Source organism: Thunnus albacares, chromosome 10 (assembly GCF_914725855.1).
Source record: "Thunnus albacares chromosome 10, fThuAlb1.1, whole genome shotgun sequence".
NCBI classification, from domain to species: Eukaryota; Metazoa; Chordata; class Actinopteri; order Scombriformes; family Scombridae; genus Thunnus; species Thunnus albacares.
Genome location: NC_058115.1, coordinates 24075636 through 24100000, shown reverse-complemented (window position 1 = coordinate 24100000; position 24365 = coordinate 24075636). Strand labels below are relative to the sequence as shown.

At 38.9% G+C, this 24365-nt stretch overlaps 2 protein-coding genes and 1 long non-coding RNA gene across 3 annotated transcripts in view; 2 read left to right on the top strand and 1 right to left on the bottom strand.

The window, feature by feature from the left end:
• LOC122989886 (integrin alpha-6-like) overlaps positions 1-9964 on the top strand; it is a 9983-nt gene extending 19 nt beyond the window's left edge. The window contains exons 1-25 of the mRNA XM_044362908.1: positions 1-160; positions 240-361; positions 448-527; positions 604-880; positions 1584-1703; positions 1874-2087; positions 2862-3058; positions 3579-3667; positions 3863-3990; positions 4257-4346; positions 4449-4513; positions 4653-4798; positions 4983-5129; positions 5274-5395; positions 5551-5707; positions 5881-5964; positions 6040-6119; positions 6214-6288; positions 6913-7015; positions 7114-7290; positions 7382-7483; positions 7711-7821; positions 8009-8113; positions 9009-9134; positions 9737-9964. The exon at positions 1-160 is cut by the window's left edge and continues 19 nt beyond it. Of these exons, the coding sequence (XP_044218843.1) occupies positions 1-160; positions 240-361; positions 448-527; positions 604-880; positions 1584-1703; positions 1874-2087; positions 2862-3058; positions 3579-3667; positions 3863-3990; positions 4257-4346; positions 4449-4513; positions 4653-4798; positions 4983-5129; positions 5274-5395; positions 5551-5707; positions 5881-5964; positions 6040-6119; positions 6214-6288; positions 6913-7015; positions 7114-7290; positions 7382-7483; positions 7711-7821; positions 8009-8113; positions 9009-9134; positions 9737-9823 (3164 nt within the window). The 3' untranslated portion in view covers positions 9824-9964. The remainder of the gene's footprint in view (positions 161-239; positions 362-447; positions 528-603; positions 881-1583; positions 1704-1873; positions 2088-2861; positions 3059-3578; positions 3668-3862; positions 3991-4256; positions 4347-4448; positions 4514-4652; positions 4799-4982; positions 5130-5273; positions 5396-5550; positions 5708-5880; positions 5965-6039; positions 6120-6213; positions 6289-6912; positions 7016-7113; positions 7291-7381; positions 7484-7710; positions 7822-8008; positions 8114-9008; positions 9135-9736) is intronic.
• A 2053-nt stretch (positions 9965-12017) lies between these two features.
• On the bottom strand, positions 12018-22544 carry gpc2 (glypican 2). The gene is made up of 11 exons (XM_044362909.1): positions 22367-22544; positions 20398-20556; positions 19163-19297; positions 17408-17583; positions 17191-17271; positions 16581-16746; positions 15775-15905; positions 14834-14980; positions 13793-13929; positions 12534-12706; positions 12018-12392 (listed from the first exon to the last, which is right to left on the bottom strand). Exons 1-11 carry the CDS (start codon positions 22542-22544, stop codon positions 12115-12117), a joined length of 1761 nt encoding a protein of 586 aa, XP_044218844.1. The 3' UTR covers positions 12018-12114.
• LOC122989888 lies at positions 21900-23085 on the top strand. The gene is made up of 3 exons (XR_006405200.1): positions 21900-21995; positions 22359-22573; positions 22794-23085. It is a non-coding gene; the product is annotated as an uncharacterized LOC122989888 (long non-coding RNA).
• The last annotated feature ends 1280 nt before the right edge of the window (positions 23086-24365 follow it).

The following is a 24365-nucleotide window of genomic DNA, read 5'->3' as shown; positions in this document are numbered from 1 at the left end:
ACTTGGTGTATCTGTGGAGTGTCTGGCACCTCCAGACCTTAAATGTTACAGCTTTCAACCTGGACACCAGGAACGTAATGCAGAAAAATGGAGATCCAGGCAGCCTGTTTGGATTTTCTATTGCCTTCCACCAGCAGCTGAACCCTGCCAGAAGGAACCTGTGAGTGAAATTAAGATATTTGATTAAGTTTCACTAAATTAAGTCAAATCTTGCTGCATTGCATGTCTTTTTTCCTTAGATTGCTGGTAGGAGCTCCTCGATCAAAACATCAGAACCAAGTGAATGTTACAGGTGTTGTCTATCAATGTGATCTTGCAACAACATCTGAGCGCTGTCAGCCCATTGAGTTCAACAATGAAGGTTTGTTTGCCTCTTCTACCTGATGAAATGAGTCATCTTCTGTGTGTTTTAATGTACACTGAAGCTCAACTTGCTAATTTTTCCAGAGTTCTTTGAGAGTAAAGGCATAAATGGCCAGTGGATGGGAGTTAGAGTGACAAGCCAAGGTCCTGGTAAAAATGTAATGGTAAGGAAAACACTCCACATTCAAAGACAAAAAAACAGTTAACAGCATTTGTAATCATATTACTCTTCCCTTGCAGACCTGTGCTCATCGATACGGGCAGTGGAGCCGAAACCCAATCAGGGATGGCCCTCACATGGTGACGGGTCAGTGCTACCTGTTAGGAAATGACCTGCAGGTTCAGGTTGGGCATGAAGGCAGGACATGGAGGAGGGTAGTTTGTGATGAAGAACACCAATATAATCATCAAAAGACCCACGAGTGGTTTGCATACTGCCAGCAGGGTCATGGAGCAACTTTTGCAAAGGACAACAGATCTGTGTTATTTGGAGCACCAGGCGCTTACCTGTGGAAAGGTAAAACATATCAGCCAAAATGTGCAAATATATACAGTATATGTCTTTTAACATTCACATATTTTCATTGTCTTTTAAAGCATTTTAAGGAAAATAGACAAAATTATGGTTCAAAATTTTATTTTTGTAGAAATGTGCTTTTCATAAAATCTTAAATGTTGGCAATATGTTTAATGCAAAGTGTGCTTTTTGCCTGCAGCATGAGAAATATTTTAATTTATTTTATTTTCCTGTGTAAAGGTAAAATAAAACTTTCAGCAGCAGCTCAGGTGTTTTGTTTGTCAGCAGCAAAAATGGACAAATATATACAGTATATGCTGATTAATAACATAGATATAACATATAACTTAGATATAAATAGCTTCATTTGATCCATTTTAGATTTTTCTTTGTCTTTAAAAAGATTATAAGGAACACAGACAAAATCAGGGCTCATAATTCTGGTTTTATTTCTGTAGGATTGTACTTTTCATAAAACCTAAGTTAAATGTTGGTAATATGTTAAATGCTAAGTGTGTTTTTGGCCTGCAGGATCAGTAATATTTTAACCCGCTCTCCATCATGTTATTTAGTCACCAATATTTCAAGTGTTTGTTTGTTGTTTTGGCCAATGTTATGACTTTCATAATGATGCCATTTTTCACATGATGCAGCATTTTTAAGTTTTGTTATTCTGTATTTTCTCATGTGATACTGTTTAAAGGAATCGTACAAATGGAGCCCGTGGACAACAAGGAAATCTACAGTGAAGACACGCGTGAGACTGGGAATGCAGGCACATTTAACCCAAAACTCATTCCTATCCAGAGAGACAGCTACCTGGGTGAGTTTCTACTCTGGTCGGAGTCGGTTTGTGGTAGTCAAGTTACATCTTGCTTCATACATCTGTTAAGGTTGTGGTTTGCAACTGTGAGAAGACTTTTTTAAGAATTAAGAGGTACCCAACAAGTCTGATTTTATTCTGTTATAAGGTATAAATTTTCTGTCCTCCAGGATTTTCCATTGACTCAGGAATGGCCCTCATAAGGAAGGGTGAGCTGACGATAGTGTCAGGAGCACCCAGAGGAGGTTACAGTGGCCAGGTGACATTTATTAAGTTGGACCCTGTGGCGAAGAGAAATTTATCTGTAGAGTTAATCCTCTCTGGCCCATGCCTGGCCTCCTCCTTTGGCTATGATTTGGCAGTGGTGGATCTCAATGGTGACGGGTAAGTTTATCACTATTTTACAACTCGCTGTCCTTTAAAACCTAAAGTTAAATGTACTGATATCGTCTATATAAATGTAATCTGATTCTCACAGAGTGTTGTGTTGGCTTGTTGACCTTTCGGCCTTCAGCACTAGAATTTCCCCTTGACAGCGTTTTGGTTTAAAGTAAGAAATAACCAGATTTTCATGAAATTTGCTGCGGATGTTAATGATTGTACATTTTTGGTCACACACTGATGTTAAATCTATCAAAATATGAACAATTCCATGAAGTTTACAGAGTGCATTTATGATTCACAGAGACTGAACCACTCCATTTTTGGACTCTGTGAACATTTTTCCTGCATCACCTTAAAACCTAAAGCTTTTTCACAATAGATATCTCATAATCTAACAGTTTGCAGTTTTCCTTTAGGACTTTTTAATCCCACTGTAAAGCTCCAAAATTAACATATTTTTTAATTATCTTGTTTATTCCTCTTTCATATTGTGGGGTAAAATAAATATACATCCTTTCTTAGGGCAGCTCTGCAGAGTTTTAAGACATGTGGTCTAAAGTACAGTCATAAGTACTTTATTTGCATTATCATTCATGGATTTATCTTGCTACGATTGTGAACTGTACACACACACAGTAAACACTGCAGTTCCTTTAAAACACACAACATATCACTACTGTGGAACTCCACCAAACAGACATATCTCCCTGATCAAATATTATGAGACTGTTGTAAGTTTTACTGTATTGTTTTTGTTCTTTTTGCTGTCTCTAGGTGGGAGGACCTCGCTGTAGGAGCACCAGAGTTCTTTGTTAAAGATGGCGAGATTGGAGGAGCAGTCTACATCTATATCAACGACGATGGAAAAAACTGGGAGACGATTAATCCCATCCGACTTCCTGGACATAAAGATTCCATGTTTGGCCTTGCAGTGGAAAACATAGGAGATGTCAATCAAGATGGATATGGAGGTTGTGATGTTTTAATGAATTATGAGACTCAGCTTTCACTTTTTGATATTTTGTAACCTGCTTTTTAAATGAATTTATGGATGTGATCACAACTCAACTTTCACTTTTGCTAGCCAAGGCTTTTAAAGCTTGACAGATGTCCTTCTTCTTCTGGATTCAGTATTTTTCAGACTAAATCTGAGGTTTTTTATTCCTTACATTTTGTAGCATTTTATATCTTTGTAACGTGCTTTTTTTTAAATGGATTTATGGATGTGCCAACAACTCAACTTTCACTCTTGCTAGCTAGTAAACACACTCAAAAAAAAAAGGATGGGATGGATGACGCATTAATTCTAAATATACTGTAGCATATTAATGGAAAAACAAATGATTTTTGAACTTTTGCAGACTTTTTTTTCAAACAGCTTTAGGAAAATATGAGTTATATTTGTAACCTACCTTTTGTTGTCCCTAATTTACTCTTTTACCCTGTTTCTATGCTGTAATATTTAATGTTATGTTAAATTTTTGCTGACAGATATTGCTGTGGGGGCACCTTATGATGGTTCTGGCCGAGTATACCTCTACTACGGCTCATCAGGTGGCATCAACATACCGGTAGCACAGGTGAGAATATGGGGATTGTTATGAAAACCAGTTTAAATCTCTTGATAGAAAAATATTAAGCAGTGTGAGGCAGGGTTAAGGTTCCCTCAGGTGGAGTCTTCGTTGGGCTCTTTTCACATTGTACTGTATTAGTGAACTATATGAGCACAGTGTTGAAAATAATATACTTGCTTGAAACTTTTTTGACACCTTCAGGTACTCTCACCAGGATCCAAAAAAATTACTTTGTTTGGATATTCTCTGTCCGGCAACTTGGACGTGGATGACAATCAGTACCCTGATTTGGCTGTTGGGTCGCTATCGGACTCTGTCTTTGTTTACAGGTGAATTTACAGTTTATAGCACAAACACGTAGAAAAGAAATGTATATTTATGAATGGTTCAGTCCAGGAGCTGCCTATTTCAGTCAAACTTTCTTTATGAAATCTGTCGATAGGATGGTGATTACTCAAACATAATGTTATATAACACTGCATTCAGCACCGTATACAAGCTGAAACCCTGATTCTCTGAACTTCTAACTTAACTTGACTCAGTGTTGAGTGACTGTACATTTCCTATGTCAGTTTGACTGTCGTGTCTGTTACAGAGCGAGGCCAGTGGTCAGTGTCAGCAGCAATCTAAAGCTAACACCAAATGAAATAGACATCACAAAGGCTGAATGTAATAAACGCAGATGGTAAGATGCACAAAAATACAAATGTTAACATAATCTAACTGCTACTACAAATGCTTATTGGTTTTCAATCAAATGTTATATTAACCACGAACATTTGTAAAGTAATTTTACAGTGCAGGCGTGCTTTACCTACAGAGCACATCCGACATCCTTCAATCCCAACTTGAGTACGTTCTATTAATGTCCTCCCTAACAAATTTCTTCTTCCTCTGAATCTAAGGTTTTTTATTCTGCATATTTTGTAGCATTTTTATCTTTCACGTCTCTCTGGTATCAGTCAATGTAATCTGATATGTGCCTCTACAGAACTCAATTATACCTTTGAGGCTGATGCTAAGAGGAGAAAATTAGGGTTTCCTCGCAGAGTGGTCTTTCTGGGTTCATCTGGGGGAAACCTGGAGCTCCCTGGACAGGGGAGAGAAATCTGCAATTATGCCAAGCTCCAACTTCTGGTACTGTGTCATTGTGCAATGTCCCAAATAAAACTAAATGTTGAATATTATACAGTAAGTCACTTGTATTATATTCAAGGATTAAAATAAAACGGATACTGTATGAAGAATTTTAGACTTTCACTTCAAACACTAGTCAGTGTCACACTGACCACTGAACCAGAACTAAACTCTTCTGTTGCAGCCAGATGTTCAGGACACACTGCATGATATCCCTGTTTCTGTAACCGTGTCTCTGTGGACCTCCGATCAGATGCCAAGGACGAGTGATAATCTGCCCAAGATCACTCCTGTCCTCAACATCTACCAGCAGCAAAACAATAGCTCAGAGGTACAAATGTGTGTGAGAGTATGTGTGTGTCCATGTCTGTCATCAAAGCTGTAGAAATATATATTTATGTTTGAGTGCAAGCCAAGCCAAGTTTTAAGAACTTAAACAGTTAAGAGGAGGTTTTTGCTTGGTTGTTTTTCACAGATTGTCTTCTTAAACAAGGGCTGTGGCAGGAACAACATTTGCCATAGTAACCTGGAGTTACAGTACAAGTTCTGTTCCAGGAACAAAAGTCAAGATCAAGATGTTTTCAAATCACTGGTCAGGTAAATAAAAATTCTTTTTTAAAAAAGGAAATCAAAACAAACGAAATTTAATGGCTATCTTGGATCCTTTTAGACTCAGCAATACAAGTGATCAAAACCTAACTCTCTGCAAACTGCATTGACTTACAGTGTCTGGGGTTATGTCATGTTTTCAGAGAGGATGGTGTTGCAGTCATCACTCCCTCTGATGAAGACATAGCCTTGGAGATCACTGTGACTAACAGGAACGGGGAAGATGCACATCAGAGTAAATTAGTCATCACGCCCCCCAATACTCTTCAGTACTCCGCTTTTGTCTCCAGTACAGCATCAGTGAGTATATAAAAACACTTTAATGAAAGAGAAGTATCTAAAAATATTTATGAAATATCATTGGGATGATCACAATGTACATCAAAAACTTTTTCAGATTTTTTTTTATTTTTGCATATTTATTATGTACCATTTGTATATTTATGTGTGTTTCTATCTGTTTGTATCCATAGAAAACACAAGTGACATGTTCAACCAATGACAACGGAACACATATAGACTGTGAACTGGGAAACCCAATCCCAAGAGATGCTAATGTGAGTGTCATTCTTCAGTTTCAGTGTGTATTATCATGTATATGTATAATATCATGGCTATTTTGTTAATTTCAGGTTACATTTCATGTCATCTTCTCAACGACCGGCATCTTACTGAGTACAAACGATGTCAACGTCACCCTGCAACTTACAACGTAAGTAGGCTGATAAGAGTGGAAAGCAGTCATGGATCAGGGTGTTGTATGTAATTATGAATCATCAACTTGTTCTCGTATTCTTGTGATGCAGAACAAGTGTGCAGAATATACAACCAGTTCAGGCTTTAGCCAAAGTGATTTTTGAACTGGAGCTGCAAATACATGGGTAAGAAATATTTTTAATTGTTATTTTATGCAATTATTGTTTGCTGTTTTTATTGTCCTTTTGACACAGATATAAAGAATGCTCTGTTATTTTTTGTTCTCATGCTACACCAGAGCGCAAGCTTTCTGTTGCATTGAAATAGAGCAGCAACAGTTAGTCTATCAATTGGTTAGTCGATCGACAGAAAATTAATCGGCAGCTATTTTGATAATCAATTAATCATTATGAGTCATTTTTAAAGAAAAGAATGATAAAATTCTCTGGTTCCAGCTTCTTAAATGTGAATATTTTCTGGTTTCTTTAGTCTTCTATGATAGTAAACTGAATATCTTTCAGCTGTGGACTGCTGGTCGGGACAAAACAAGATATTTTAGGTTGAAAGTGATAAACATTTTTCAACATTTCTAACATTTAATAGATGAAATGATGAACTGATAAAGAAAATAATTATCAGATTAATCGAAAATGAAATTTATTTTTAGTTGCAGCGCTACAATGAAATATATCGTGATTTTTAAAATCTCACTGCAAATCAATTTGACCTTAAACATTGCATAAAATGCTTTTGATTGATTATTGAAAATGTCAAATAATATAACATCAGATTCTGTCCTTGTTTGTCAGTCTAGCCAAACCTTCCCAAGTGGCAATTGGTAAAAACTTGAGGGCTAAAAGTGCCATAGAAACAACGGATGAAATTGGGACCCAAGTTAAATATGAATTTAGGGTGAGATGCTATTTTCGCTATGCATTTAATTTCTTAATCATATTTTTTTGTCACACAAACAGGTCCAATAAACATGTGCAATCTCTGTCTATTAACAGATAATAAATTTGGGCAGACCACTGAAATCTTTTGCCAACGCATCACTTAACATTTACTGGCCAAAGGAGAATTCTGTAGGAAAACGGCTGCTGTACTTGACTCAGATCAGCAGTAAAGATGTATATTCTCTCCCCTGCACACCTGTAAATGAGGTCAATCCACTAAAACATGTAAAGGTAATAAACACCCATAGCTTTTGTTTTATTGCTTGACGGTTAAGCAATGCCTGTATGTTGCACATGTAACCTGATAATGTTTGATATCAAGGGGTTGCATGACCCTTCAAGGAAAAGACGTGAAGCTGAATATGAAGCCCTCTCTACAGATGGATTCATCTTTCTTCCAACAAGAAGGAAATACAAAACCATAGTAAGAAATTATTAATTAAGTTGTGATTATAAAGCTCAAATAAAAAGACTGTAAAGAACTACTCTATAAATTTAACTTGCTTTTCTTTTTCTGAACTTCAATCGGCTTTGTTGCACTTTTGTAAGACGGCATTTATGGAGGAGAATGTTTGTCAAGGGAGGTTTGACGACTGCTTATCAGTGAATCTGTTACTGGGCGTCACTGGCTTATTGTTTTCTCTTCCTCAGACCTGCTCAGATGGACTGAAGTGTGTGGAGATACGCTGTCCTCTGGTGGGCCTCGACAGTACTGCACTGATTACTCTGCATTCTCGCCTCTTGAATTCTACTTTTATAGAGGTGCTTCATTTATGTAAAATACTTTCTTCACATATGTTTGAAATGCATCAACGCTGCTGCTTTAAGATTTAAGAAATATTCAGACTGACTTTAAGCTTTTGGCTTACTCTGTCGCGAGCTTGTCCATCAAAACTATTGCAGTAAGTGTAACTTTAACTCATTAATTTATTTTGCCTCTCCAATTTAGGATTACAGCTCTTTGAACTACCTGGATATTGTTGTGGATGCTTTTCTCGATCTAACAAGCTCTCCAGAGAATATTGGTCTTAAAGCAGATAAGCCCAGGACAAAGGTTTTGTTGAATTATTTATGCAAACATTTGCTATTTTATTCAAGTTATCTACCCTTGGGGTTTAGACCAGTGGTTCTCATATTCGGGTCTAGGGACCCTTGGGGGTCCTTGAATGGGTTCCAGGGGGTCTGCAGCAAAAGGGGAATAATTTATTTTCACTATAATTGCATCCATAAGTAACACAATGACAGAACATATGACTATTTTGGTCATGGGTTGCATACACTTTCTGCAATGATAAATCTTAAATAAAAATCTTATCAGATGAGGACAGTGGTCTAATTTGTGTCAGTTTAGGGGTCCTTGACATGAAAAAGTTTGAGAACCACTGGTTTAGACAATGGTTTATGTTTACAGTAATATTCAGTAGCATCATCCTTATGTAACTAACATGGATTGTTCTTCTCAAGATACTTCAATTCATCTATATATATATATATAAATATAGTTACTTACTTACTTGCAGTTGCTGTGGTGACAAGAACAAAAACAGAAAATCAGAATAAAACTTACTTGCATTACATTGCAAACAAATAACTTTGTCTTGCTCTAAAAGGTTCCCTTCCTGAAACACAGCTCAAGTTTCTTATGATCATTTACAGAAATTATGGACATTTCACTAAATAGTTTAGCACTTATAATGCTACACTATCATATAATGAGCAATAAAATATAAAATGGACTTTGTCATCAGTCTTTTCTCCTCTGGGAGACCAGTAAAGCTGCCTGTTTCTATAAGTAATGATAATATACCTGAACGTAACAGCGCACACAGAGATCTTTGACTTTTGGATAAATTCTGCTTCACATGAGGCTCCACACTGATTTTGTTGAGTTTTTACATTACTCTCCTGTTGTTGTATACAACACACTCATATGACACCACTGTCCACAGGTAAAACTGACCGTGTTCCTCGAGAGAAAAGCTGAATACTTTCAAAAAGTTGCCTGGTGGATAATCTTCCTGACAGTCATCGTAGGACTCCTGTTACTGGCAATGCTTGGCTTCTTGTTGTGGAAGGTGAAAAATCAAATCAATCCATAATACCATGTGCGGAAGACTGACTGCTAAGATAAAAGTGCTATTCTATGCATGCAAATGTTATTTTAATTGATTCAGTGCAGCTGTCTTTGGTGTCTAAGACAATTCTTGATGTTTATTTAAATGAGCGGACTGTTCAATTATGGTTTCCTGGTTTTTGCATCCATGCTACAACTGTACAGAAGGCAATCATAGTATTACAAGTGATAGAATAAAAGCAAAAATACTATTTTCAAAAATACTTAAGTTTCATGAGCTTGCTGCTTTATATTTGTCAGTGTGTTTCTTTGAAGTTATAAGTAACAACATAATTTGTCACTTTTGGTTGAAGTTAAGTCCAACTTCACTGTGATATAGAAAAGCACTAAATTAGATATTACATACAATATAAAATCTGAAATACGCTGATAGTATGTCACAGTATACTTTATGTATAGTATATGGACTCTGAATGCTGTTTTCTGTCAAGTCTATTGAGTTATTTGTGTATATACAATATGAATTTACTTTTAATGTTCTGCCTCAGTAAATGTAGTCTGTGAATGTTGTGTTGATTGTCTTTTATTTTCTGTCCTTGTCAGCGGGGATGCGTCAACTGTTTCGCTCATAACAAGAAGCTCTCACATGACGGCGATCCAAACGCAGAGACCGCTCATCTTAAGGGTTAAAAGGAGAAGTCAGTGTCGATGTTAAGGGTCAAATTCTGCATCTTCTCTCCTGTCACATCTGTATCTTTCTATTTTTAACTATCTGCTATTAAAGCAGAATAAGCTTGACTTTGATGGGAGTTGGAGCATATTTGATGCAGAACCAGGTTTTTACTCAAATATATTCTAATACTTTTGTAAAACAAAAAAAAAAACAAAAAAAAAAACACTTCAACATTATTTTTTTCCATTTTTTAATGAAGCAGAAAATATCACTTGTTTGTTACCAAAAAACAGTTACAACAACATGAAAAAAGTTGTGCTATACTTTCACCATAATGGAATGTGCGAGTGGTGGGAATGGATGAGAGGTTGTACTAAAGAACGATTCACCTGAAATTCAGTAATGAAATATTGCAGCCACCACGGACTAATCTGAATGATGATCATCAAAAGCACATATTACAATACTGTTGCTTTTGAAATATTGTGAAATACTTTGTTTCATTTGTGCAACATAACACTGTGTTTGTGTCTAATAAATGGTCCCTACACTGACTTCGAAGGGTTTCATTTCAAAATGAGATTTCCATCTTTTGACAAGTTTGACATAAATGCTCCAAACAAAACTGCTGGCATCAATGGCTGGTTAATACCAATGTTGAATGTTGTACCTTTCTTTCACTGATTATTTCTTAAGGAGAGACGTTTTGGAGGTTTGATTCACCTTTGACATAAACAATTTGATATGTTTCAGAGTGAAACCTTTTCTCTTTCTTTGTACTGAACAGGGAAGTGTGCTTCTGTTACAACAAAGTGGGGTTTTACAAGTCTTCCCTCTACAGAAAAGTGTCTGTTCGCAGCATCTATACATTCTTTTTTAATTCTCCATCTTTGATACTGTTCTCTTTTGGGATCAAATCAAAAAACTTTCATCACCCCTAAGTCCACTCTCCTCGGACGACATTCTTCGCATCTTTTCTTTTTCTTCTTCGTCAAAACACATTCAGCATATGAAAATTAAGAGCCATTGTCTCTCAGTTCTTGACAGTCTTTCCGTAAACATTCGATCCAATTTTACATCACATCGTGAGCTCACTCAGTGTTTTTATCATCTTTTGTTGCTTTTAGGAAAAATAAGTAGAAAAAACGCACTATTAAAAAACACCTTCTCAACATGACCTCAACGTTGTAACATGAAACCAGAACATACAAAAAACAATACAAAACCATCATACATACAAACACACACACACACACACACACACACTCAAAACTAACAACCCCTGGTTAAGACGAAAAATACCAGAGAATGACTGCAGCTGGTCTTCTGGTACAATATTTTACAATGATTAAGTGTTTAGTTGTGATTTGTTTGATATACTGGTCTAATAAATACAACTTGATTTTTCCATTTTTCTTTTTTTTTTTAACCAGAGAAAGTTCATGACAAATTCTTCTTTTAGAAGATAAAAACACTCAACCCTTTCCTTAAAAATCATAGCAATAAAAACAAATGAATATTAATATAACAGAAATAAATTAAAGGCATCAATATATTACATTAAACAACTTCTTGTCATTACAAGTAACTCAAAAAGAATTTGAGCTTTTACGTACATTCCAAGTAAGCCCCTTGTTTGGTTTTAAGAGTCATCCTGCTGACTTGTTTTTAATTTCAGAGCCTAAATGCGGAGCTTTAAATGATTAAATTACATCTTACTACCTCTATTAGACAAAAAGAACGACGACCAGACTGAAACCAAGAACGATTAAATTAACTGAATTTCATGAAAAGATCAGCAAAGGAGCAAACTCAGGTGATCAAATCAGCTGCTCACTGAAACTACACAGTAATGACTGGCACGACTACTGTAATTTCTATCTCACAGACCACCAAACCAGGAGAACATCAGCTCCATCACCCAAACATACTAATTCATTTGCTGTTGCAGTCTTTTTGTTCCCTTTTCCCAAAGACTTGAACATCCCAGCACAGCGCTTTGTTCAGCAAGACTCTAATTGGTCAAACATCTTACAAAATGGCACTAAAAGATGGTTGTAATCATTAATTCAGCACTGTTTGTAATCATTAAACATAATACCTGTTTTGTGGCTTGGGCATTAGGAAAAAATATTCATTTTAACCTATTTATTTTGTGATGTAAACAGGTTCTTAATTATTGCTAAATTAGCCTGTTTTGTCTTTTTCTGCTGGTGTAACCAAATGGAATGATATTTTTTCTTCATTATGTGCTTCACACTCCCAATATGACAAACATTTCCCTTCACCTCCAGGCTGCAATAAGCAGCTATCTCCACATGGGGGCGACAGTGACCATGAGAGGTAAAGACAACAAAGGAACCAGGGAGAAAGTAAGGCAACCGGTTGCAGAATTGATCCGCCCGTGGCCGTTGTTTCTATTCCACTTGGACCCGTTTCTTTCTCTGACACGAGGAGGCTTTGCGGGATTGGAAGCAGGGTTACGTGGGGGCTTGTTGTAGGGAGGTGAGTACGGCCCGTAACCTGGCCAGTCATCATTGTACCTTTCACCATTATCTCCACCCCCCGAACCACTGCCTTCCTCACCTGGAATGAGGAAAAAGAGATTTCTGACTGATGCATTGAGTCAACATCCACATGCAGGATTTATAAAAAAGATTGATATCTAATACTCCTTTCAGGATATACTACACAAATACATACAGACTGACTGTCAGGAACACTCACTGTCCATGAAGTCCATGTCCTGTCCGCTCTGAGCATGTCTCAGTTTGTTGGTCACCACCCTCAGCTCCATGATCAGCTGTCGGGTCCTCACATCTGGCCTGGCAATGTCCACCTCCACCTCGGGGTTGTTGATCTGGCTGACCAGCCCGTCGCCTGCCACATCCGGGAGATACCTGGGTGTGTACACGCAGAGGAATCCATGTATTAAAAACAGACAAGGATGAAAACAAAAACAGATCTTTTCAAAGCAAAGTTTGGCATCTCCACACTGAATCTTGATTTCTTGAACTGCAAGTTATTTTTCTGACACACTAACAGCATGATTGCCATTACATCCGTGGTCCCCAGAAGATGAATCCTAGAGATTTGGGCAATCCCCTGCTGTACCATATTTACAGAATAAGCTCCTTCATATCTTCCTAAAGCTACATACTGAAATGACCAAAGGACATTTCAACATGTTTAGTAACATATATGATATTATTTTAGCCAAAAAAAGTATAGTAGCCTTGCCTCCACACTTTGTGATTAACGCTGCTACAGTGGGTGTTGTTGCTGCTACATGTTTTCAGTGCTGCAATGATTGGTCAATTAATCGATAAGTCAGTCAACAGAAAATTAATCTTTTGATAATCAATTTATCTAAAAAATTTGAATCGATTTTTATTGACAAATTCTATCATTCTAACTTCTCAAATGTGAGTATTTTCTAGTTTTTTAGACCTCTATGACAGTCAACTGAATATCTTTGGGTTGTGACAACAAGATATCTTATGTTGCATCTTGGGCTTTGTGAGACAGTGATCAACATTTTTCACCATTTTTTGACATTTTATAGACCAAACAAGAAAATAATCAACAGATTAATTGACAATAAAACAATTGTTGGTTTCAGCCCTGGTATTTTTACATAAAACTTTTGCCTAATGCAGCTGGAACAGCAAGCATCATGAAAACTAAATCATCCATTGTATAGACTTTTTTTCCCTCTCTGTATTTCTCTAACAACACACACACACACACAGCTACAGACCACACACTGCCTCTAAACCAGCCCAGATACGTGGTGTTGGGCTGTATCTGTTTGCATAAAAGCAAGCAGACCCACGCAGACAGCATGTGGGTGACTGGTGGTGGCAAAATTAAATAAACTCTGTTCCATCTGTTGCATCCTTCCACCTCTGCACCATCACTCACTCGCTCGCTCCTCCGCCTATACCGAACCCCTCCCTCCACCCCTCCGCTCTGATCTTGCTCACCTCCCCCGGGTCTGCCCATTCCAGCAGCGGTCCTCATTAGTGACGTCGGCAGCCATCTTCTCATCATTGCAGATGGTGTGTGGGAGGGACACCCAGAAGCTCCGCATGGGCCGCAGTCGCTCCTTTAGCTCAGTAACCTGTATGGAGGCGGAAAGGAATTGGTTATGACTCAGGGCTGGTTTTAAAGTATCCTTGTTTGCTATGGCTGGCTGGAGGAAGCATATGGAAGCTGCAGAGCTGACATTGAGGAAAGTCAAAAACTGACATGACACTGCTTCAGTGTCAGTTCTTCAATCAGATTTCTTTTCAGATTTATAAATAGATATGAATGTTTAGTTCCCTCTCTGCTCTTGGTTTTAGTTATCCTCCAGCAGTTCTATCTGCTGTGTCCACTCTTGGGTCAGAGGAATACTGTCTGGGCTCTGACCGCTGCACTCTGTATTTTTAGTTGCTTGTACCAAGTTTGTACTCTACTGCTGCTTGCTTACTTCCCTGTTTGTCCAACCTTTGCCTTTTTCTCTTTTGCGAGTGTAATGTAAACATTTTAGTATGCTTAATTGCAGTTCCCCATGGGGCATATTAAAGCTGCACTCATCATAAATTTTAAATGAGCAAAGAGTCAAATAAATATGTGTAATGTGAAAGTGATGAACTCACAGAAAATTATCACCAACTCTGCAGTTCCCTTCAGCTTTATGGAGCATTTTACCATCTTTCAGCTCATTGTTTTGGTTTTCCAGCAAGTTAACTGTTTTCATTTATTCCCACCGCTCTCATCTGTGTCGTTCCCAAATGCAGCAGGAAGCTTTTTTCAGCAAAAAAAAAAAAAATTTAAAAATGGACACATTTTCTCATTCAAGAGAATGGGATCGTGTGTCCAAACTTTGGATCGGTACTGTACAGTTGCCAGAGATGTTGGCAAAAACACAACTTCAAATCAGCTTGTTGTGCTGCCCAAATTGGCCAAGAAAATCAATTTATGCAGGTTTAAACTGTTTTAGATTCACAATGCAGTTTACACAGGATATGCATCCTCCTCACCAGTCGGTCCAGGTTAGTGCCTGCAGCAGTGGTGGGTTTCTCCTCAGGGCTGTAGGTGCGAAAAGGCCTCCTGTTGCCTCCTGACTCTTTGGGCGAGCGTTTGGACCGTCCTGGAGCTGGCCTGGGGTTTCCACAGCCCTGGAACACCTGAGGAAAACAAAACCAAATTAACACCAGGGTACAAACCTGTGTCACAGGAGCATTTTTATAACCCAACATAATAAGGAAATCTTAAATTAACTTCTTGCACAGATAATATCTGTCTTCAGGAGACAGTTTATAGTGAAGACACAACAAGATTCATCATCAATAGCTGCTTTAAGCCAGCTTTAGTGTTAGTGAGTCAAATTAAAGAAGAGCAATAAGTGAGGTTTCCAAATTTAACCCAGCGAAGAAAATGTTTCATCTACTTACAACTTGGAAATGAATGTGAAATAATAACCTCCACAATCACACTGTAGTAGTGAAATGCAGCAAACACAAAAACCTAAGCAGTAAAGGAAAAACTCCTTGTTCCTTAAAGCACTGCTACTGAACCACAAACCAGAAGCTGTTTCTAACAAGATGTGGGTGTCTCTCTGGTGGATTAACTCCTGGGATGCCTGCCATGTTTTAATCATACTGTGAGGCAGTCATGCTCGCCATGTATAAATCCTGTCAATTTACTGCATGTTGTCTTATTAAGAAGATTAAAATTTAAATTAAATAAAAACAATAAACTAGATTATAGCTTTGACTTGTAAGAGTTTTTTTTTTTTAAATGATAGATGATTCTCAAAGGATCAATAAATACAAGACAGTGTGCTGTTTTTAATGGAAACCAAAATGTTAAATTCTAGAAAAGCATTAAAGAAATACATTAACCAAACACTAGAATAAGAAACTCTTAAAGAAGTGAGAGCTTTATGTATGTAGTAAAGTGTGTTCATCTGCTTCCTTGCCTTAGTGGAGATGCTGACACTGTTTTCCTGCATGTGCATGATGGCTTCCGACACTTTCACCGAGATGGAGTCAGCGGCGAGCTCCATGTTGAACGGTCCTTCCAACTTCTCTGAAACCTGGTACAGTGCATCTGATAGAGGACACAGAGAGAGACAGAAATAGAGATGGCAGGGTGATGAAGTTTGCTATGACTACATTCAACCTAGCTCTTCTTGTCAGGTTAATTAAGGTTACAGGACTGTAAAATTAGGAGGTAAGCTCACATCTTATGAAGAGAGGCGGGATAAAGAGAGAAGAACAGTGGCTGAAAAGTGAGGGTGAAACAGGTTCGGGTGCAGTAGACATGGGTGGAGTGATGAAAGGTAAGAGGAAGCGCTGCACATGAAAAGAAAAAAAATGGAGGGTACGTATGGGTTTGATGAAAGGGGAAAGGAAACATCGGAAGACAGATCAATTGTAGAGGAGCAGATAAGCATGAATGATTAATGGAGGAGGAATTAATTAGAGGGAAAAGGAAGTGAAAGTAAATGAGTGACAGAGAGAAATAAAAGGATTCTACTTTTAGGTATGTTCAATTTAATAATGATAATAATTCAGAAAGTAGTTAAATGTCATTTGAGCTGACCAATTTTTGTCGAGGATCTAAGAAATCCATATAAAGTATTGTGGTCCTCTGGAACTACATAATATGAACAACTAAAATATAAATAAATCTTCCACTTGACCCAAAACCTACTTCAACATCAATAACTTATCAGTATGTATTATTCATCCTCCCAAAAGCCCGCCTCCTCCCATCACCCACCAATGAAATTGTTCCATTCGGTGTCCAGGTCAGCCTGATTGGCTAAGCATCCCTTCATGACATTAAGGCACAGGGAGTGGCAGGGCCGCAGGGAGGGCATGCCTCGACACAGTGGGCAGTACCACTGACGCATCAGGCCGCGCACACACTCTGAATCTGCAGTCAGCTGAAAAACAAAGCAATGGATGGAAGATTTGGGCCAGAATGAACGAATAAAACGTCACAACGCTGCCAGAGTTGCTGAAGAATTTTGACCTTGCGCACAAAACAAGTATTCTCATTTTAGTAACCCATCGTGTGATCCGTTGAGTTTACCTGGCTCACATTAATGAGTCTAACCTTTTCAGGACAAAGCAATCAGCAACTGCTGGTGATAAGAGTTTCTGTTTTCAAGTTTTGATTAGTCTTTTCTTTAACAACTTCATAATTTCAACTGGCCAAATAAGGTAAATGTTCAGGCTCTCAACTAACTTTTATGTCCCCTAGTTGTAAAGCCCTCTGCATTATAAAGGAAAACTCTTCCCTTTTAAGGCCTCACTTTTAAATTTAAGCTTATGAAAGACTATGATTACTTAATGCAGTTTAAACAGCAGAACAAGGAACCACTCACCTTTGTTGCTTTGTTGACAATATCCCGGCCAGTAGCCAAGCCCTGAGATAGCGCTCTGGCAGCGATAAAAGCCCTGGACACCTGAATTGAAAAGGCAAGAGATCACAACAAGATTAGTCATTGATCATAATCATCCTCTGTAACTAGATGTGTTGTTATAGTGTGTCAAAGCTATTTGTTTTGTTGGTGTTAACATATGTTATCACAAGTCACGCACTTGTACGCGCAGTTTGCGGGGCACGTCTCCAAACGGCTGCAGCTGTTCAGCGTGTTTGCTGACACACTCCAGGTAGTCCTCACTGAACTGGTACTGAGGGTTGACCAGAGAGAAGACCCGTTCCACCAGTCTGGACCAGAAGTCTGAGAAAACCTCTGTGAGACTCACACTTCCCCCTGTGGACAAAAGGGCAACTGTCAAATAACATCTGTTTCCTGACAAAAATAACAGTGTGTGTCTGTATTGAACCCCGGAGCTTGAAGGAATACTGCATCTTAAAAAAGATACACTGATGCTTATGGGGTCAGGCCCATTCAAGGTGTGTCAAGAAAGAAAATACACAAAATAATGTGACAAATTTATCTGACTTTTGTCATACAGTGTAATTGTTTGGCTACACAAAACACAGCACAAGCTGTTTGGAGAAATTTGATGGATACTGCTTTAGATATTCCATTAAATGCCATGTTGATGCTGTGTAAAGATCATTCTGTTAACTTCAATAGTTAAAGAAAAGGCTGAGATGTTTGTAACTACGGGGACTCATCACATTTAGTGCTCCTACAAACTAGTCCTACATGAGAAGGTACAGATAACAGGTGAATTTTCATTTTTGGGTCAACTACACTTCCACACAGTAGCTCTTAGGTGCAAGTTGGTGCAGGATATTAAAATCAAATGAAATAAAAAAAGTTTACGAAGAAGTTTAATAGAGGAAGATTGATAGTTTTGCACAGACACACACCAGATTGACACAAACAGACGACATAAAGGCCAAAAGCAACCAACACAAAACAATGTTTTTTCTTCAAATCTACTTTAATGCCCTGTGCTGCTGACTGTTTTGTGCTTTGTTTTTTTCTCTTTGGGATTTACATGTTTTTATCATATTTTAAGGGAATTTTTAGATATATATCTTTATCCTTTCTGTTGTTGTTGCGCTGCTGTGGGCTAGGAGGAACAGCATTTCCGTTTTTTGTGTATGCAAGTGCACAAGAAAATGAAAATAAACTAAATCTTGAAATCTATATAGTCTATTAAAAACAAAAGTATCATAATACGTTGTGCACATTGCTCTATTTCCTAGTTTATTCCTCTAATTCTGCATTGGTGCTTGTCAGTGTCTGTTCATTAGTCAACTGGCAGACAGATTCTGAATATGCGACTCTCCAATCTGTAGTCTACTATGCAGCCTGAAATTAGCCGTACATGCTGTTTGGCAGACAAAGACAGGTTGACTAAGCAGCAACAGCCTGCAGACAGACTTGCCAGCTAGCGGCTGTGATGCCAAAACAGAGCAACTCGGAACAGAAATAGAAACAGTCTGGCATCCATGGGATTCCAATTCTCTCTGTCTCTTTTTTTCCGTTAAATTCTTCTTGGCATTTCAATACTCCTCAAAAGACAATACTGCCGCTTTACTGCTGTCCAGAGCCACTGTGGATTTACCAGCAACCAGAAGGATGTAGATGGATACAACTAAACTAAACTACCAGTAAAACAAGGATTTGTCACAGCTCTATTATTAGCCAAACAACTGCCAAACTGTTTTTTGCAAAGGAAATTTGGTTTCAAATGTGTTCCTCTGACTGTCTAAAGTGACCATTACTTATTTTATTGTCGTACTATATGTGGCAACATCTACCCATTTTCATCGCCTTGCTAAGCCCAATTGACGATCTGAATATACAGTTTATGTTCCAAATCTCCTCTTCTATCAACAGCAGCTGAGGAGGATAAACTCACTGAACTGACCAGAATAATATCTACGAAGCTCCACAAACAGCTCCTGGAAAACGTGTGCATTCTGAGTGAAGAGCCGCCCGTAGGTCTTGGTAAACATCTGGTTCATAGACTTCTCGGACAAGTCTATAAGCTCTCGGAAGAACTCTGCAGAAAAACAGACGGACAAAGATTAGATAGGAATCTGTCAGCCACCTCTATTCTCCTGATATCTTAGGAAGTCTCCATGTAGGCACCCATTCACCTCCTCCTCCTCCTCCTCTTCCTCCCCCTCTCAGATTAACAGCTCACAGGGACAGTTACATCAGATCCTACACTATGGTAAATGAGTGTAACAACATGTACTCCATTTAAAATAATATTTAACACTCATATGCAGTCTCCCACTGCTTTAGTGTCTTTAAATGATTCATCATGTACATTATATAAAAGGTGATACCAGTCCACAGCAGGTAGGAGGAGAAAGTGTAAATGCAGCTCTGTGCTGCGACTGCTACAAACCTGCAGCCATACATACAGTATTTCAGACAACGTGGGCTAAATTCTCTCAAATACAGACAGTCACTTAACCTGTCTAGGTAGGTTTTCTACACTGAGCATTTGTTTAAAGGGGAACTGCACTGAATTTACAAATGAAGGTCAGTTTATTGGCCACAATCAGTCCTATTAAGCCTGAAATAAAATAAAATAACAGTTTTATTATGTCTTCTGTGGCTCTGCAGGGAGTTTTTCATAACCATGATGATGTCATAGTGATGTCATCAGGGTTATCTAAGCTTGGCCCGGAGGTTACAAGCCATTAACAGAAAGTCTGCAGTGCAATATCCGGTGTTTTCGGAGTCTGGTGCTTCGATTTTTATCATTCTTTATATAATATGTCTTTATAAAAGTGCAATACTAAATCACCAGAGTACCCTTTAATTTCAGGATTTCTCATGTGTTGATAAAACATAAATAAGAACGCTGCTAGAATCTCTGCAATATGCATGCATCGCTGTGCTTTTAGCCTCTAAAGTCAATTTTGTGGCTCAGACATCTGACCATCTCAGAGGAACTGTGCAGTTGGAGATCCTTAATAAGTTTTTAATGAGCTGTCACTCATCACCACTGACCTGGTAGATGAGGGTGAAACGAGAAGAAGTCGAGTACACTTTTGTACCCGCTGAAGAGAACAAATCTTTTAAAAATCAATTTCAAACAACATAATGTTTCAAACGGTTATTAACTGTGCGAGTTCTGACTCTCACCATCAAACCTGCGGTGTCTCTGGGTAAAGGTGGTCAAAAGGAACTGGCTGTTGTCTTCGACGGCTTTGAGGAAGTCCCTCCCGCTCTGGAGAGCCAGCGTTTCCTCCATCTGACTGGAGCAGCAGGTGTAGTCCTGAGGACAGAGCCGCAGGTGCTCACCTGGATCAAGGTAAAAGCAGGCCAGCAGAGAATGAAAGGTTAGGACTGATCACACATGTTTAGAAACATATGTGGATTAAGCTTCATCATAATACAGCAGCTTGTAATATCATCATAATCATGTGGTGATGTTTTGATTCAACCTCAACAAAGACCAGTTGTTATTATAATAACGCAGGTGGGTCTATTATCAGGTTAAAACAGGCGTTTCTAGTGAGACAGTCAATTCCTCCACTCATCAGTCTGTTCTGTTACTGTGGGGAAATCTTATCAAAGATAAGGCTGTGATAGAAAATTGTAATTTCCCTGCATGAATTATTCAGCTTCACTCTGTCTGTCTTTGTCAGCTCAGGTTGGGTCTTTGATATGTCAGAGGTAATGATATGCAAACGACAGCGGGGGGCGAGGGGGGGTGACTTTTAATGTGCATAAGCTTTTGAGCTCTTTCTTTTAAGTAAATTTTACACCTCGCGCACAAATATTATTGCTGTTAATACAGTTGAAAGTCTCACTTCCAACTCCACCCTCGCTGATGTTCCTCTCTGCCTCTTTTGTTCTCTCTGTGCATCTCACTATTAGCCTTCTCTCATCCCTCTATTTCCATTTCTAAACTGCCTCTCTTCATCCTTCGCTCTCCCGGCCATCTGCTCCCCTGGCCCACGGGACAGTGAGCCAAGACTCAGGCAGTGATAGCCCAACACACACACACACACACACACACACACACACACACACACACACACACACACACACTAAATCAATCAATATTGCAGTTGTCTGAGTGACTCACACACTGAGCCACAAAATAAATCCCAACACAGCGGAGCTCTGCAAAGTCTGCATTTATTTGTATACATGCATTTTACATGTATGTTAAGGTCGGTCTGAGGGTAACACACACACACACACACACACAGACACACACACACACACACACACACACCATCATTCTCTCACTGCTTTACATGCAAAGCTGAACCTCCTCTGAAGAAGTAGGCTACATCTTCAGACACTCAAGTGCTCCATCGTTTACTCCCTCACTTTTCACAAATTTCCATTAAAAATTTACTCCCCCTCTCCTCTTCTCCACCATCCAACCCCCACCACCACCATTCACCAAAACTTCAAATTAACCAAAACCCAACTGTTTGTAATCCATATGATATCTTTTCATTCAAGCAGATAAGATTATCACCAGTGAACAGAGCCTATGGGTATATGCACGGATTTAGCAGTGGGCCACTAGGCAAAGACTAATTAGGGGCGAGGTTCTTTGTTGCACCGGTGTTGGCAATTTGCTCATCCCCTTAATCATCCTATTTAAACAGCACAGAGGGGAGGAGGGGGCGGGTGTAATTTGTTTTAAACCACCCTGCATTGTTTCTCTTGAGGGAAAAACTCACCAGGATATTCCTACATTGTGCCTCTGGTGCTTATTAGTGAGTTTTGAGCCACCTTGTACTTTTGAATATCACTTTCTGATTTGTAGTGCGTCTGTGGTATTTAAAGCACATAATGTTGCTATAATGTTCCCATAACGCTTTGAGATGAATCTATGGTGCTGAGCAGTGAGTTTGTAGTGACCTTAATGTGCATGATGGTATTTTTATCCCTGTTGAGACAAACTAGAGCATGCTGACGCACCTACTGTACATTTCTGCTGCGACATCTAGCTGTACAGTATATCATATTTTATTAAAATGCAGCCTATATTTTTAAATAGATAACAGTGGGACTTTTGCTACATGAGTTCCATAAACAGTCTGGTTGTGTGATTTATCCCTTCCGCTGGCTAAATGCAGAGTCTTACCGGAGATTTGAGTCAGCGGAGCGGTGCCTGTGCTGTACCCCTTCTCCGAGTACACCTGCCGGGTCTCGGAGCAGCTCCTCCCCGCAGCAGCCACGGGGCTCCGGGTCCCCGACAGGGCAGCGACCGCGCAGAGCAGCACCAGCAGCGGGTACCTGGGGAAAGATAGCCGGGTATCCATCCTCACCGCAGGGCTCCACCAGACAGCAGGTGGGGGGGCGGGTTTATATAAAAACAGACTATGGGTGCAGCAGCTTATAAATAAATAAATGAATGAATGAATGAATGACTGGCCGGTTTAGATGCGCGCAAAAGTAAAACGAGTAACAGTATCCCAAATCGTCAGTCGTTTAAAACAGTCATAGTTTTCCCCGATAAGTGCAATGAACAGATGCATCTAGTTTTTTCACACATATGTTTCCGTGTCCAGGTAATTTGTCCTTCCTGGGAGATCCGCTGTTGTACGTAAATGTAAAGGCAGAGTGAATGGGGCACTCCCGTCCCTTTCAGCATCATCAAACAGACAAACTGTGTGAAGCCTGCAGGACTGACACCGGAACACGAGGGAGATTCACTTTCAAAGTAAATGCATAAGAATAGTAATCTGTAGAACAGTGGTTCTCAAAGTGGGGTCCTTGAGGGAGTTCAAAGGGGTCCTCGGTACTACAATTCCATCCATAAGTAACAAAATGACAATGTATGACTATTTTAGTTTCACACACTTCTTGTAATAAAACATCTAAAAGCAAAAATCAGATGGGGATCTGTTGTCTAATTTGTGTCAGTTTGGGGGTCCTTGTCGTGGAAAAAGTTTGAGAACCACTGCTATAGAAAAACATTTCAAAATATCGGTGCAGTAACTTCTTTGATACATTTGTCTCATTGCAAAGTCCATGTTTTTTTTAATTTTTGGTACTTTTATTACTCATCAGTATCAACTAGGATGTTGTGTCGCACACAAAATCCTGTGCTCATTTTCCCGAAACATCATGTTTAATAGACATAACATCAGTTGATATTGAAATGTCTTCACCCCACATTTGACCAGCAAGACTAGTGATACTGTAATGGGTAAATGATGGATGGATGGATAGGATGTTGCTGGCCACCACCTGGGTCCATGATTGTATTCATTGTTCATTGCAAAATTCAACTTCACAAAAAGGTAATGCAACAAGCTTTCAATCACTAGTGCCAGGCCCTGATTATAATTGTGCCCTGGGTGAGATTTTAGATTGGAGACCCCAAAAAGTGTAATAATAGTGAATATATGCATTCACACTAGAAGTGCAACAATGGTACCTCCGGCCCAGACAAAGTCCCCACAGTCCTCCAGACTAAAAGGCAAGTGGGGGGTCAAGGCTGCCATTCAGTGAGTGTTTGGTGACATTGCCTGAGGTAGAAAATGAAGTTTGATGGTTGTCAGGTGAAAACTGACTGACCAGTAAGGCTTTGAAAATGAAACCAGATGAAAACCCTGTAGGTCAATGGGGAAAAAGAGGAAAAATATTAAGAAGGTAGAGCAAGTGCATATCTCCAAAAGCTGTATACAAGCACACCTGTCTGCAAGAAAAAAAAAACATATCCCACTTATTTGGTGCCCCCTCCGTCATTTGGCACCCTAGGGGACTGCCTATGTGGCCTATACTATGGGCCACCTCTGCCTGGTGCCTCACCACGATATGGCAAGTGGAGACTCAGATTTGGACAGGGAAATTTAGCCAAGCCTAGCTAACGCAGATGTTTCAATTATGCATTTCAGCTCTAGACACCCATCACAAGTCAAAGTAAAATTAAAATGTATAGTTGTTGTGTATTCTGTAAAATTTTTGGTAACCATTAATTTGTTTGCTCAAATATAGAGATCAAAAATGATGTTATACTTTAAAACCATTCAATATGTCAAACATCAAGTGTTTAACAAAGACAAACCCGAATTACAGTATATTCTCACACTTCAGTCCAAAATCAAAATAATGACATTATAGATTGAAATGACTTC